This window comes from Protopterus annectens, chromosome 5.part1, assembly GCF_019279795.1.
Source record: "Protopterus annectens isolate FY-2018-M chromosome 5.part1, PAN1.0, whole genome shotgun sequence".
Taxonomy (NCBI): domain Eukaryota; kingdom Metazoa; phylum Chordata; order Ceratodontiformes; family Protopteridae; genus Protopterus; species Protopterus annectens.
In genome coordinates, this window is record NC_056736.1 from 442,257,737 (window position 1) to 442,272,795 (window position 15,059).

The window sequence follows — 15,059 nt, forward strand, 5'->3', positions numbered from 1 at the left end:
CATAATCAAAAATGCTGAGTAATGTGGTAAAAGCAATGCAGAGTATCAAAGCAGATCAAGATTTGTGCAGAGAAATGTAGGAGATGTACAGATAAATATAAATGAAAGTACAAAATAAGCAATTCATTAACCCAAAAAGGTTTTGTAGAGAATTGGGGAAACAAAAGGAACAGAAATGCCACCAAAAACAACTAGGCGTATTTTGGAAGAGTATGACAACCCTGTTGAAAACATGCTTAAATAGATGAATTAAGACACAGTAAGATCTAATATAGAGAATATAAATGGGATGAAGTATCAGCCAGAGAAAATGAGAAAAATTAAGTTAAGCTCTTAATTGGAAAACCTCAGGTCTGGATGCAATACCCAACTTCTGGCTAAAAGCTTTAACATCTTTTCTTACTCTGGGCTAAATCTGTGTATTTATATACACAGATCCCGAACAAACACTAACCTGGTTAACAGAAAAAAAACATTACTCAAGTGAACCTGCAGGCCATTGTAAGAACAACAGACCAATAACTTGCCTTATGACAAAATAAGTATGTTGAATCGATGCAGGGAGTTCATAGTAGAAAAAAAAATTATGGCAGAAAACAAAAGGGTAGAGTCAAATTGAACAAAGTAATTGGTTGCTAAATGAAGCCACAAGAGAATTGTAAAAGAGAATTTAAGCATTGCACAAATGGATTACAGAAAAGCATTTAACAGTATCCCGTGGTAATGGATAAAAGCATGCTTAGATGTATAGGATATACTCTTCATTGATCTACATTAGTGACCATGAAACCTTGGCAAATCAGTTTGCAGGTGAACCATGACAAAGGGCATGTTATCCTGGGAAGAACAGTTATATTCCAGGGTGATGCTTTTTCACCACTGCTGTTTTGTTTTGCCCTAAACCCATTAAACTGTTTAAATTGTACCCATAGCCTAATCTGATTTCCAAAAAAACAACCTTGTTTAAAGATTTCTCATTTAGTTTGTGAATGAACTGTATAGCTCACCAGATGAGGAATTGAAAGCACAACTACAAATGGTTAAAACTTGCTCAGATATAAGACTGGGATTTGGTCTCTGTAAATGTGCAAAAACATTTAAAACAGGAAAACTCGGCACCTAGGAAAATATCAACCTGGTACAGGACTGTGATATGGGGGTCTGTAAATTATTTGGGAATAGATGAAGGGCCAACAGTGAAACAGGAACAAATATGGATAAAGCTAGAAAGGAATACTTCAGAAGGCTAAAACTGATTATTCCTAGATATCAAGGCAGTAGCCAAGCTGTAAATGAATTTCTACCTGTTCTACCTTAGTGTTGGGTTGATCAATTGGACTTGAGCATGGAACAGTTTCTTTATCAAATGATATGTAAAAGTCCATGTATACCAAGATGTATATTCCATGCTGTGGGGGCAGTATGGACTTCCTCAGAATTGATTAGATCATCACCACTGCAGATCTATACATGTAATCAGATCAAAACACATTGATAGTTTTAAACATGAGGAGAAGAACTCTAAAATGACATCTGTTTATTTTTAGCAGAAGTATTTGTCAAATGAGAATGGAAATCAAACCTATAAAGACAAAATTCAGAGAACCTAATGAGTCAAAAAAGAAAGAATAGCAGGATCTGATGAGAGATGAGGAAAAATGGGAAAAACCTAAGTATAGTGGCAAATACATATAGCTCCAGGACCAGTCTCATATTGACCATGATTTGAAGCAGGAATGGTTAAGGAGAGGTGGAGTGAAACCAAAATATGAAACGTTAGTGGCCCAGGATAGTTTGCTACATACACTTTTTTGTTTAAAAAAAAAAAAAAAAAAATGCATTGAAAAATTGCACATTTTGTTGCTGGGTGATGCACTTAATGAAACACAAAAATGTGGCAGAGCTATTATATTGGGGATTGTGCAAACACTGCAATACAGAAGTAGCTGAGATGCATTTTAAGTGTTGTAGATAATGAGTTGTAAGTTACATGAGATCACTCAGTACAAACAGTTCAAAAAGTTGCTAGAACATCAGATAATGTAGTAGTCCATGGGGAAAAAAGTAGCATTAATTGAAATTGCTATACTGCTTGATTATAAGCATTATAAAGTAACAGATTTGCTGGCAGAAACGAGAACAGCATGGAAGAAAGATACCCAGACAGTTCCAATTGTAGAAGGAGCAGTTGAGCTAAAACAACTTACAGTCTTTACATATGCTATCAATACATGTAACCCTGTATGAATTACAGGAGGAAGCAATTCTGGGCACATTGCAGATGCTGAGAAAACACTGTCTGCTAACATCAAAGACTGACATGTTACTGATTTCATGAACTTTTTACCTAGACCTGGGAATAATGGGGTCATACACCATCCTATTAGAAACCATAAAGCCTTGAAAATGACCATGGGCAATTACCATAGCCTTCCCCACAGACGTACTTGCTCACCTAGGACAAGGTGCATCTCTAATTCACCCCAGCCTTCAGACTTTGCCTGGATGATAGATTTGAACCTTTTCAGGCAGCTTTTCTCTGAGGAGGCCAAGGAACCTGCTACTAGAAAATTATATTTAGCTAAATGAGATTTTTCTGACTGGTGCCAGAACAGACAGGATCCTTTCAAGGCTGAAGCTCCACTGGCTCTGTGTGAATTACTGAATCCGGCTTCCCCTATTCATCTAAGATTAACCCCCCCCCCCCCTTGTAAGCACTTGGACATCCCCCACTCTCAATCTCTGGTGAATTAGTTCTTGAAAGAGGTGTCACTTTTTCATTCATCTAGAAAACAGGAGGTCTTTTCTTGTGATCTTAATTCTGTACTAGAAAACATATCCTTTTCCCATTTGAACTAGCTTGTCTGGTTGATTTGAAGTTCTTAACATGGAAAAGTGTTCATTACTCTTCTGACCTAGGCTGAAAGAGTTTGAGTTGCAAGCTGTTATGGTGATTCAGCCTTCTCACCTTCTGCAAGGATAGTTTTAAGACACTAGGATTTACAGCAAAAAATAAAGGGGATCCAATCCTACATTCCCTGGACGTTCACCGGCAGCCTCATACTAGATATACAGGGCAAAAGACTAGACTCTTCCAGCTACTTTTTTTGTAAAAGTAAGAAAAAGGCATGGCCATTGTTAAAGCAACCAATTTCCAAATGGTCATACCATACAGTACATTTTGCTTTACTGTAGAATGACCCTTCCTATCAAGGTCAAAGCTCACTCACTACCAGAGAATTGACTCAACATTTTGGGAAGGGGTTGAACTGCAGCAACTTGGACATCTGTGCACATTCACTAGACATTATAAAACTGACTCTTCCAGCTCAAGAGCTGGTCTTGCTAGGACATTTCTTCAGGGGCTACTGGATTATACCCCCCCCCCCCAGCTATTTAAACTTTGGTAATCCTCCCATAAACTTGGACAACTGCGGCAGTGATCTAATGATGAACCTATTAGTGAATGTTCAAATCATTGTTACAGTACTAACATTCTCTTCCTCCTCCATACTCCGTGTACTACTTTGTGGGTCTCACTTTTCTTTCCCTTTTTTATTCTGCCAGGGTGTAGTTCCCTTTGTACTTGCCTTTCTCTTTCTTGGCACATAACTCTGGTTGGACTCCAACCTCCCTCTTTCCTAAGAGGCATGAAAGCTCTGAATTTTAGATCTTGTAAATCTGCTTTTATACTGGCATGCCTTTATGCCCCCTCAGACATAAGTGCATGTGTAAGGTGCCCAAAAGCTTTGAAAACTGGCTGAATGTCCAATCTTGGTGGGATAAGTCCCAGTTAACTTGGGCTGCTGCAACAGTGACATATTTAAACATTTGCTGTAATGGTAAATATATGTATACAAATGTAATTTTTTCAAAATGTATTATGGACTGGGCTTGAAAATGGTCCATTGAGACCAATGCTTTACATTGGATCAGGAGTGTCTTCATGATGATCTCTGCTGTTCTTTCAGCTGTACTTGGCAACATCGTCTACATCATTGAAGTTTTCAGTCTTGGTGAAATGCCTCCTGCATGTGGTCAGCGGTTCTTACCTTGTGAAATTGCGTGTGTGAAGTATTGTTTACAGGATGGCATTCTTGGAGAGTTTCATTGTTTTCCTGACCCAGGTAAGGACAAGTGATGAGGGTTCCCCCCCCCCAAAAAAACTTTTTTTTCCCCTTGATTTCAACTTTGAAAATCAGCAAAACACAATAATCAAATAACAATAGCTATAAAGTTTTGTATTGGACTGAACCATTGTTTCCTTAATAAATTACTAAGTTTTTGTTAAGATGAATATTGATGTGCAAGATTTGGTAAGTTTTTGCCACCTAACTTTTAGGCTATAATTTTTATTCACAGCATGAATTTAGAAGATAAGACACTTTGTTCTTGTAGGTTCATTTGCTTTCAAGCCTTTCATTGTTGAGAAAGTCTGACTTGCAGTTTTTTTGATAGTCCTGTCTGGTAGGTCTTCAGTTGGTGGGCTCATGTTTTCAGGCAGGTTGTCTTCTACTGAAGCTTCTTTGCTTGTGTGCTCTGTCAATTGATACCTTGATTTTGCTGATGTTTATTCCCTTGGATGCATTTCTTGATGATGAATTCCACATTTGGTATGTGCCTAGTCCCTGGACGACGACTTTGGTTGTTCTAAGCAATCTTGATATTCACTAAGGAAAATTCCTGTCTTAAGTGCCTAGAAAACTGGGCCAGTCATATAACCATTTAAAACTTACACTACCATTTAAAACTTACACTGCCATTGCCTGTCCTGCTGGAGAGGAACATGTTTTGAGCAACACAAGTGCTAGCTAGAACTTGTTTATGGCCACCTGAAGATGCAAGATGCACTCCATGTCTATTGTTTTGATAGTGGTAGTGTGCATAGTTCAGGTATTGTTTTTTAGGGACCCTTGCATGGTTTGTTGATGAAGCAGCATGAAAAGGCATAAAATAGGGAAAGCAGTAGCCATATCCTTTAGTGGTAAGTCAGTCTCTGAATGTTGTAGGCTAACCTGCCACTAACAAGTGGGATGAGTTAATCTGCTACCTAGTTCCTCAGAGGATGAGGGACCTACAGTGGTCCGTTCCCCAGTTTAGTGTGAGATTTCCCTGTGCTGGGTCTCTACTAATTTAAACACCCAGAGTTTTCTTGCAGCTAGCCTTATTGAGAGCGCTTTGTATCCTTTGGTCATTGTTGACCCTCATGGCCAAGGACTCTTTCTTGATTCACAAGCATTCATTGTTCAGGTTGAGAAGTGCGTAATATAATATATATGGTCTCTTATTAAAGTGCTCCCAGCTAAGGCTTCTCACATTTGATGGAATTTGGCCTCACAGAGGCAAGAGTTTGTGTGAAACACAGCCTGATTAGAGAACCAAACACTAAAAGCTTCCCCTTGTTCTCATGCTGCCTTTGATAGGCATGGTCCTGAGCATTTGTTCTGTAACGAACATCACTGACCCCATTGTATGTCACAACTTCTCACTAGTGCTGGCTAAGTGCAGGTTCAGAATAACAGTTGGGTTCTTTTGAAGTCTTTCCATTTTTGCCATTGGAAAAAGGGATTTCATACTCTTTGGAAGATGCTGAAAACCTGCACACTCCAACTTTTCTCCCAATCCAGAGGATTCATTTGGAAAGTCCTCACTTGTAAAGTTGTGCATAGACCGGCTACTCTTGCCCCCGCTGCACATGTTTCTCAAGCATATGTAGTGTAGCAGAAAGACTGTCAACTTCTGTGACTTGGTCTTTGCCTACTCATAACTGGGTTTAAGAAGGCAGGTGTTCTCTAAGGTCCTAATTGAGTAGACTGAGGTCCTCCGTCTGCAAAAAGAAATCACTCTGCTAATGAGCAAGAATCCTAAAATATTTGGTGGTCTGGAAAGGGTTTCTTTTGCAGCTGTCTAACTGTTAGCAGACTAGCATTGCCCACACTTAGGAGCACATTATTGCTATTATGCAGTGTCATTTAATTAAAATAAAAAATACTTACCTTTTTAAATGGCATTGTCTGTGTATGTCTGAAGGTGTCCTTCAATATCACTGTTGCAGTAATCTTTACTCAAGGGATCTCTTGCCAAGGATAACCCAGTGTTTGGCTAGTACACCAAAGCCTTTAGATTTTATAGGAGCCATACGTCACACCTGTCTTCCCCACGTAGGGTGTAAAGGGGAAGTACAGATGCAAACACCCACAACAACTTTGCAGCTAATCTGAATGCCTTTGTCAAATGGTCTAAATGTCCTGTGCCAGGGTTGCCAAGCTGTCTTCAGACAAGTGCCCCTTTAAAGTTTCTTTGTTTTTATTGCTGTAATGTACCTGTGTTCATGCAATCCAAGAAGGGAAAATCAGTGTGGGAGGCAGATTCCCCATAAAGATAGTTATGACCGGTCTTTTTTGCCTGGGCACTTCCCATGACCATATGCAGTGCACCACCTTTCAAGCATTCATCTCCAAGACCCTTCATATTCACTTATTTTCCGTATCCATATACCTTGAGAACCAACTACTTAAACTGTTGGCTCAGGTTGGTATGCTTGAGTCCTCCCAAGAAGGCTAAAAAGACTAGGCCTGATCAGATTGCTGTCCAGCCTCCCTTGGACATCTAAGTTAATGAATGCTTTGAAGATTGTCCACTGCTTTCCTCTGATTTCTGTGCTGCAACCCTGTCTGAGACCAGCACTGATCTGAAATTTCACACGTCCTCTGTAGCTTTTCTGATGTCTCTCCTTAATGTTGAGGGGGGGGACCTCTATTTCCAAGGGGCTGAGGGTGGAACCTCTCTTCCCTCATTAAAATCTGAGGAATCACCCTCAGCCCCTTGGAAATAGATTCCAACTGTGATTATGAAATCCTGTCGAGGGTGTGAACCAGAGTCGTTCTAATGGATGCCATGCTCAAGAAAAGGCAAAAACTAAGAAATCACCTCTGTTAGATTCCCAGTATGTATGGCAGGATTTTACTCTAGGTCTGTTCAGTGCTTTAATGGCCTTGAAGCCTCCTCGGGGATGTCTGTCTCTGCCCCTCTCTGGTAGTCCCACTCCTGTTAAAAGGCCTAGAGAATTGGGTTCCTCAGTTGAGGACTTGGACTCTGGAGGATTCCCTAGCTTATTACTCATGTCTGATTCCTTTTCCTCTAGACTATGGTTCTCAGGAAGATTCTTTGAGCCCAGATCCCCCCTTTGAAGAATTATCCTTTAAGGATACTGTTGCTGTTGTGGAGTATTTCAAGTAGGATTGTTCCCAGGTCTCTGATATTCAAAAAAAACTTATGAGCTTTTACAAATGGAGTCTGTTAAGCAGTCTGCTGCTATTTCTGTTTTGGCAGCCCTTTTGGATGTCTTTTCTGCTGTTTGTGTGGCTCCTGATTCGCAACCCCTCAGCTCCCAAGAAATTTGACAGGATCTGCAAGGTGCCCGAGGATTGCAGACTTTTCTACAAGTGCCCTTCTGCTGATTTGTCAGTGGTTTTCCACTGATAAGCCTACTAAGATCTTCCCTCAGACAGTTAAGCTATGGAAGCATATACTGTTGCCACCTTGTCTTTTTAGGACTGTTGATTACAAAATCCACACAACCAGATTGCTGCTTTTTCAGGTAGCTTTGCTGAGAAGCTTTAGCTCTTTTCCTGATTTGGATTAACTTCTCAGGTCACCTGTCACTCCATATGATGCAGCTGCTGCTTTTGGTTCTGTAATGAGGTGTTATTCTTGGCCATGTCTGCAGGCTTTACTTGATAAAGCCAAGCTTTTGGATACCCCTCTGGATAATGAAAATCATTTTGGGACAGCTGCTGCTGTAGCTGACCTGTTTGTCTCTTCAGGATAAGGATAAGTGCTTGTAGGAACTAGAGCATCATTTTGTCTCCCCTTTCCCCACATTCCAGAGGAATTACCCAGCTAAGTCTGGTTTTGTCTGTAGGTACTCTCCCGCCTCCCAAGCATAAGAAAGGGTTTAGGCTTATTCCCCCTACTAAATCCACTCAAGTCTCCTTCACTTCAGAACCGTTCTTTTCAGTACAAGCATATCTCCATTTGACATTTGGCAGTCTCTTCCCCTATGCCAGATCCCCCCCGGTCTGTCCACTTCTCTTCCAAATTGATATCTGATAACTTCTGACTCCTGGTGCTATTTGTCATTATTCAGGGTATTTCATGACTTGGAAATCCACTCCCCCCTTTCAGGCATTCCACCACCTTCTCTGGAACAGCTCATTTCCAAGAGATCTGCAGTCTCTTTAGGGCACTGTTCAACCTGTTCCACACTCCTAAGTGGGAAAAGGGATTTACTTCAGAATGTTTGTTCTTCGCAAGGGAAGGTACCTGGAGACCAATTCTTGACCTTTCTGATGAACAATTTTTTCATGGTCCTTCCTTCCTGGATGCACTCTCTTCAGACCTTTTCTCCTCCTCTTTCCCATGCCGTCTTTCTCTGGACCTTAAGGGATGCATACCTTCACATCCCCATTCACCCTCTGTTCAGAACATTTTTGTTTTTTTTCTCCTTTTCAATTCTCTGCTTTGCCCTTTGGGCTTTAACTGCCCCTGGGGTCCACTATAAATTTCAAGTTATCTGTTCTGATGCTGTCAAAGGATATTTTCCTGGGGTGCAGGCTTCAGACTCTTCTATATTGGCTTCTCTTCCCGTTTCAAAGGTTTTGTTTCTGACCACCTTTTTCCAGTCTATCCTTCTTCCGTGTCCTCTCATAGCTAAGGAATTTCTCAGAATTCTGGGGTTCATGGCCTCCACTAATTCCTGTGGTTTCTCTCACCAGGCTCCATAAGAGGAAGCGACAGTAGTACCTCAGATCAGTATGGCTTCAACATTGCTTCTTCATGGAGTGCCCTGTTTACTTTGTCTCAAACTTGAACTTTAGTGGTTGATTCGACAACTCTCTTAGGCTTCATCTTCCTGAGAAGGAAATGTAACTTGAACTGTTCAGGGACACCTCAGCCTTTGGGTAAGGAGCTTCTTGTGGCCGTGTAAAGTTTCAAGGTCTCTGGCCTCAGAGGTCAGATCATATCAACATAAGAGATTAGATCTCTGCATGCTTTTCATTCCCTTTTCCACCCCAGCCCACCCCCTTTGTCTTTATAGACAGTGCCACCATGATGTGCTCTGCTAAGCAGGAGGTACGAAGTCCCATCTCCTTTGTATATCAACTCTCCAGACATGGTATCTAGCTATAAAGTATCAAGGGACTCTTCAGGCGGCTTACATTCCTTCAGAACGCAGTCTAGTGGTGGACTCATTGAGCAAGTTCCAAACACAGGCTCATGAATGGATGCTTCATAGAGATGTGCTTCTAGACCTAGTCCATTGGTGGGTTATTCCTTGGGTAGATCTTTACCTAGTCTCTGAACAGTCAACTTCCTATATTCTGAGAGTACCAAGTCAGCTCACTTGGAAAGTGGGTGCCCTTGTTTCTGTATGCCTCCTCCCTGTTGCCATGTGTCCTGCACATTAGGCAGGAACCCCCCCCCCCCAAATCTTGCTTGTAACTTTTAGTCTAAACAGCTTTGGTTCCCCCTTTATTACTTGACTGGGGGAGTCGGCACAAGTAAGCTCACCAGGTGAATCTTTTCACAAAAGACAAGGAATATCTTGTCAATCATTGCCTATCAACTTTTCAAATGACACTGGGTGATGGGGGGTTGATTCCTTTTAAGCACCTCTTTTTCTGAGGACATACTCTGGGTTCTGCAGAAGGCCTCAAACCCATTATCAGAAAATCATAGATATCTAAATGGAAAATATTTTTCTGTCTGGTGCCTCTCACCATCAATCGTGTATCTGTGGGGGTTCCTCTGGTGTTCTCATTTGTGACCTGCTACATGCTGGGTTGACATATTCTTCAGTTAAACCTCACCTTTCTGCTGGTCTGCCCTTGGATACTCATTTGGCCTCTCAGTTTGAGGTCAAGGAATTTCTTAAAGACATCCTTCATATCAGCCCTTCCAGAAAGCCTGTCTTGCCTTCTTGAGACCAAGTTTGTACTTGAAAAATTGACTCTGGCTCCTTTTGAACCTACTAGTTCATCTTCCTTGCAACATTGTACTTTGGAAGACTGCTCTTCTGTTAGCTCTTATTTCAGTTGAGTGTGTCAACTTCAGGATGTCATGGCTATTCCTCAAGTTTTTCGCAGAGATGGGGTTTCTTTTTGAACTAATCCTCTTTTTATGCTCAAGTTGGTTAATGAGTTGTCTCCATCAGTCTGCTCATCTTTACTTTTATCCTTCCCCACAGTCGGCCTGTAAGAGGGTTCTTCCCACCTTGGATCTGCATAAACAGCTCCGGTGTTTGGATAAAGCAGAGACATTTTGTAGGTCTGAGTAGCTTTTTATTTCTTTTCATCCCAGGAGTTTGGTTTTGGCAGTTTCCAAGTAAACCATCTCATCCTGGATATCCAAGGCTCATTTTCTTTTGTTCGTTTCATGGCAAATGTCTTTTAATCTCGAAAGGCCCAAGGGCTTGGACACATGTTCCATCCTTAAGGCTGCTACTTGCTCCTCTGTTCATACTTTCATTAAATACTATTTAACTTCTTTCCAGGCCCAGGAAAGATTTTGCCAGGGGCATTCTGCACGGGTTTGCAGTTGCTGTAGAAGGCTCATGTGTTTTCTTCTCTTGGCCGCTGCCTTAGCTGTGGTACTCTTCATTATTTAAAGAATACTGCAGCAATGGTAACTTTACAATTGTGTAAAATCTTTCCATGACAGTAGATGTCTGTCTCTTCATTTTTGCAATATTTGGTCCCTTCCTCAATTTACACTTGTCCCTGAGGGTATTTTCCTCCTGGGGCAAAACGGTCCTGAGTGTTTGCATCTGTACACAAACTCAGAGTACACTTATTTTTTATACATTAGTACACTTTTTTACATGGGTAACATCTTTGTGATGTATAATTCCTGTAAAATCTAAAGGCTTTTGTATACTGGCCTGACGTTGAGCTATCGTTCACAGGAGATCAGTTATATAAAGAATACTGCAACGAGGGACATCTGTTATGGTAAGATTTTACACAACTGTACTTTTTGTTGCTCATTGTTACTAGGAGTGATCTTGTATGCATGGGACATAAACATCATTGACTGCAGAATGCGTTATGGTGAATTTATTATCCTCTCAAGGATGCTGGCATGCAGTGCATTCTACTTATATGAGGGCACTTGTGCATTCATGAGGTCTCTAGCCAATTTGAAATTGTTAATTTTTGATCTGAAGTAGTTGACTTCATTTTATCTTCAACCTGTGGGTATACGGATCTGTATCGGATCTGAGCTGGCAACTTTTTTTCTAGCATCTGCTCCATGCTCTGAGCTCCTCCCCTTACCCATAATGCACTACCATCTCCTACCTTCCCTCAGATCTCATTTGCCGTGCCAGTAGTGTGCATCGTGGTCTCCTTTGCTCTGAGCTCCGGGATAGTAAGTGTTATTAATACTTTATTTCTTGTGTGTCTGAGTGATTTTTTTTTCCCTTCCTCCCCGTGTTAGTGTATTGCTTGTTCGTCGGTTTAAAAAAAAAAAAAATGGTTAAACTTGGTAGAGTAGTTGTTAGGCCTGCCCTTCCCCTACCTGTGTTTGTTTTTTCTGGTAGGTCGTGTTTTCTTTTTGGGTGCAGGACCATGGCTGATGGCCAAAATCTGTTTTCAAGAAATGTACAGTTTGTGGCCATAAGCTCTCCCTTGGCTGATTGTCACACTGTGAGATTTGCTTGGGAGTGGCACATTTGTCCACTCAATATGCTATCTGCACTGGGTTCAATCCTAGGGCCCTCTGGGATCGGAAGGCCAAGTTAATAGCCAAAGGCATTCTCCCCGCATCCATGCTGAAATCTGCCTCTGTACCTAGTGCTCAACCTCCCACCCAGACAGGGACTCAAACTTCCTCTTAGTCTGGTGCTGGGCCTAATAAAGACAAATCTACAGTCAGTGTGGCTGACAAGGAAAAGGACTGAGGTGCAAAGAAGATAGGGGCAAGAGAAAGGACAGACCTCGTAAGAGATCCCTGGACAGGGAGCACTTTCTTAGTCCTCCTAAGGCCATGAGGCCAGTTTCTCCATGGCTCCGGTCTCCTCATTTCTCACCGGAGCTGTTGGGAACATTCGGACCAGAGGCCTTCCTCTCCATTATTGCGCAGACCAGCCAGATCAGAGTCGGTGGCCTCTTCGTGGTTGACTGAGTTTATTGGACTTGGACATGGACAGGATGATGCGGAGATTCATTCAGACCCAAATACAGATGGGAGTCTTGCCAGTCCCCTCTCCCTCTGGAGGGGGGACCTCCATGCCTTTTTTCCACCCCATCTCTCCTTCCCCGATCCATGCTTCGGGGCTCTTGGATCAGAGGATTTTCGGAGCTGGTAGCTCGGCGCCAACGGTTTCTCCAACCTCGACTCCAGCTGTTACCCTGAGTTCCGGAGATCCGATTAGTTTGGATCCGAGCGACTTTCTGAGCCATGGATAGGAAGTCGGACCTGAGGGAATGGCTTCTTCGGCTCTGCCCTTTTCGGATCCGGCCCATTTCCTCGGACCTCAGGCTACCCTTGCTTCGGCTCTGGTCCCCACTTTGGATCTGGAGAGGACGTCTTCCTTGCTGGGTGCTAAGGAGGTCCGCTCTCCCTCAGCCTTCGAAGTGGTGGAGAGTGTTCTCTCCCAGGGATTGAGATCCCAGCCCATCCCCTCTGATTCCACCCAAGCTCCCCTGGATTTGACGACTCCATCCTGTCTTAAGGGCAGCCCGTGCCAGAGGATCCCCAGGTTAATTTCCCTGAGGAACCCCCTGCAGCTCACTAATCCTCTTCTGAGAGTCCCACTGAAGAGTGTCACCGTAAGCGCAAGTGCAAAAGGAGGCACTTGGAGTCCCCTGAGTCCCTCACTATGACACCGACTTAGATGGAGAAGGTTCCCCAGGTCGCCTCCCGAAGACATCTCCTTCGGAGAAATCATGGAGATCCTCTGCCAGAGGGGAGGTTGGACAGCCCCAAAACCTTCTGGGGATGAGTCAGTGTTCCTGGAGGCCTTTGGCACAGGCCCATCTACTTCCTGGGTGTCCCTGCCAGCGGTCCCCTTGGTGGACCTTATCACCACGTGGGCATGGAAGGAACCTGACACCATAGAACCCATCCCCAGATGCCCTGACAACATTTTCTCCCCCTTCCGACAGGCAACCTTGGTCTAAAGGAGCCCCAGTTGACGCTATGTTGGTTGCAGTGGCCACCAAGAAGGAACTAGCACAGGAGAGTTCCTCAGTCCACCCTCCAGGCAAGGAGTCCAGTTCAGTGGATTGGTTTGGGAAGCGCGTCTATTCCTCAGTGATCTTTTCAATCCGTGCACTGAACTATTTGGCACATGTGATCTGGCTTCAGCGAGACCTTGCTTCGGAATTCGCTGAGTCGCCCCCAGTGTCTCTATCGCCGCAGCATAAACAGTTCTCTGTGGAAATATCTACTGTGAAGTCAGTCTCGAACACTTCTATGCAGCTCCTTTCCCGTGCCATGGAAGGAGCAGCTAGGGCGGCTGGGACAGGCATAGCCATGAGGCGTCATGCCTGGCTCAGGTTAGTTCACGGACCCTTTCAAGGCGTCATTTATCAACGCTCCCTACGACGGTTGCTCCCCTTTTGGGAAGACAGTACGTGACACACTTGTCAAGAATGAAAAGGATGGGGGAAGACTGTCTGCCATCGGGATCCACTTCTGTAACCCTCAGTGGTCCTTCTCTAGGAATCGGAGGGCAGCAGATGTGGTTCCGAAAATCTGCTTTCCCGGGATGCTCAGGACAAATATTCCCCCAGAGGCAGAGGGGGACAGAATAGACTCAGACCCAGAGGTAGAGGGGGTCCCAGGAATTTTGGGTCTAGGGAACCTTTTTCTGATAGACCCGGTCAGCAGCCCTGAGGGGTTGCCCGACTGTCCTACCCTGGAGGCAGTCTGGGGAAGCTTGTCCTTACACCCAGTGACATGGGAGTCCATTACAACAGATTGCTGGGTGTTAGATAATATCCAGAGGTTACTCTATCCCATTTGTTGCCCCTCTAAATATTCCAAAACATTTCCTGGATGTTCCACCCACTCACAGGAATGCCGCAGCTCTAGAGGTTTCAAAGCTGCTACTCAAATGAGCCATCAAACAGCCCCCCCCCCTCCCGATCAGTCTGGATCAGGCATCCACTCAAGGTTCTTTTTAGTGCCGAAAAAGACTGGGGACCTCAGGCCCATTCTAGACCTGTCAACATTGAACCTGTCTGTAGCCAAACAGAAATTCCGGATGGTCACCCTACAGTCCATTCTGCCTTATCTCAGAGTGCGACTGGATGGGCTCGTTAGACCTCCAGGATGCTTGCTACCAGATAAAAATACACAGAAGCTCCAGGAGGTTTCTGCGCTTCTGGCTAAGAGCCATTCATTTTCCATTCAGAGCCCTACCCTTTGGTCTCACCACAGCCCCCAGGGTGTTCACCAAGGTAATGGCAGTTGTAGCGGCTCACCTGAGGCTTCAGGGTATTCAGGTGTTTTCTTACTTGGATGACTGGTTCTTCGCTGTGCCCAACAAGCATCACCTGTGTCTGGCCCGAGATTACTTCATTCGGTTGGCAGATCTACTGGGAATTATTTAATATTCAGAAATCCCCAATTGAAACCAGTACAACTTCTTGACTTCATTGGGACACGGCTAGACTCTTTGCAGATGAAGGTACTCCAGACAGGATCTTGCACCTCTGGTGGCACATAGCTCAGATAGTGAACTCGGACTCCAAAGGTGAGCAAGGTTCTCCGGGCTCTGGGCTCCATGGCTGCCTCCATATCGATTCTTCCTTGTGTGTGCCTTCATATGCGGGTTCTTCAGTGGACTCTGGCTGTTCAATGGTCTTGGCTAGACGTGCCCATGGAATTTCCGATCAGGATCAGTCATGTCTACAGGACGTCTCTTCTTTGGTGGTTAAGTTCACTGGAGATATCAGAAGGATGCCCCATTGCGTCATCTCCAGTCCAAACCACAGTAACCACGGACGCCTCCCAACTTGGGTGGGGGGGACACTGGGAAGGACAGTCCA

The 15,059-nt window shown here is 43.7% G+C and overlaps 1 protein-coding gene across 4 annotated transcripts in view; it reads left to right on the forward strand.

Moving 5' to 3' along the window:
• MAEL (maelstrom spermatogenic transposon silencer) overlaps positions 1–15,059 on the forward strand; it is a 699,006-nt gene that overhangs the window by 315,973 nt on the left and 367,974 nt on the right. For 3 of the 4 annotated variants that reach the window (XM_044073092.1, XM_044073091.1, XM_044073093.1), the window contains one exon: positions 3,972–4,127. The exons of the other annotated variant lie outside the window; for it this stretch is intronic. In XM_044073092.1, coding sequence (XP_043929027.1) covers positions 3,972–4,127 — 156 coding nt within the window. The remainder of the gene's footprint in view (positions 1–3,971; positions 4,128–15,059) is intronic. 4 annotated transcript variants of the gene reach the window in all.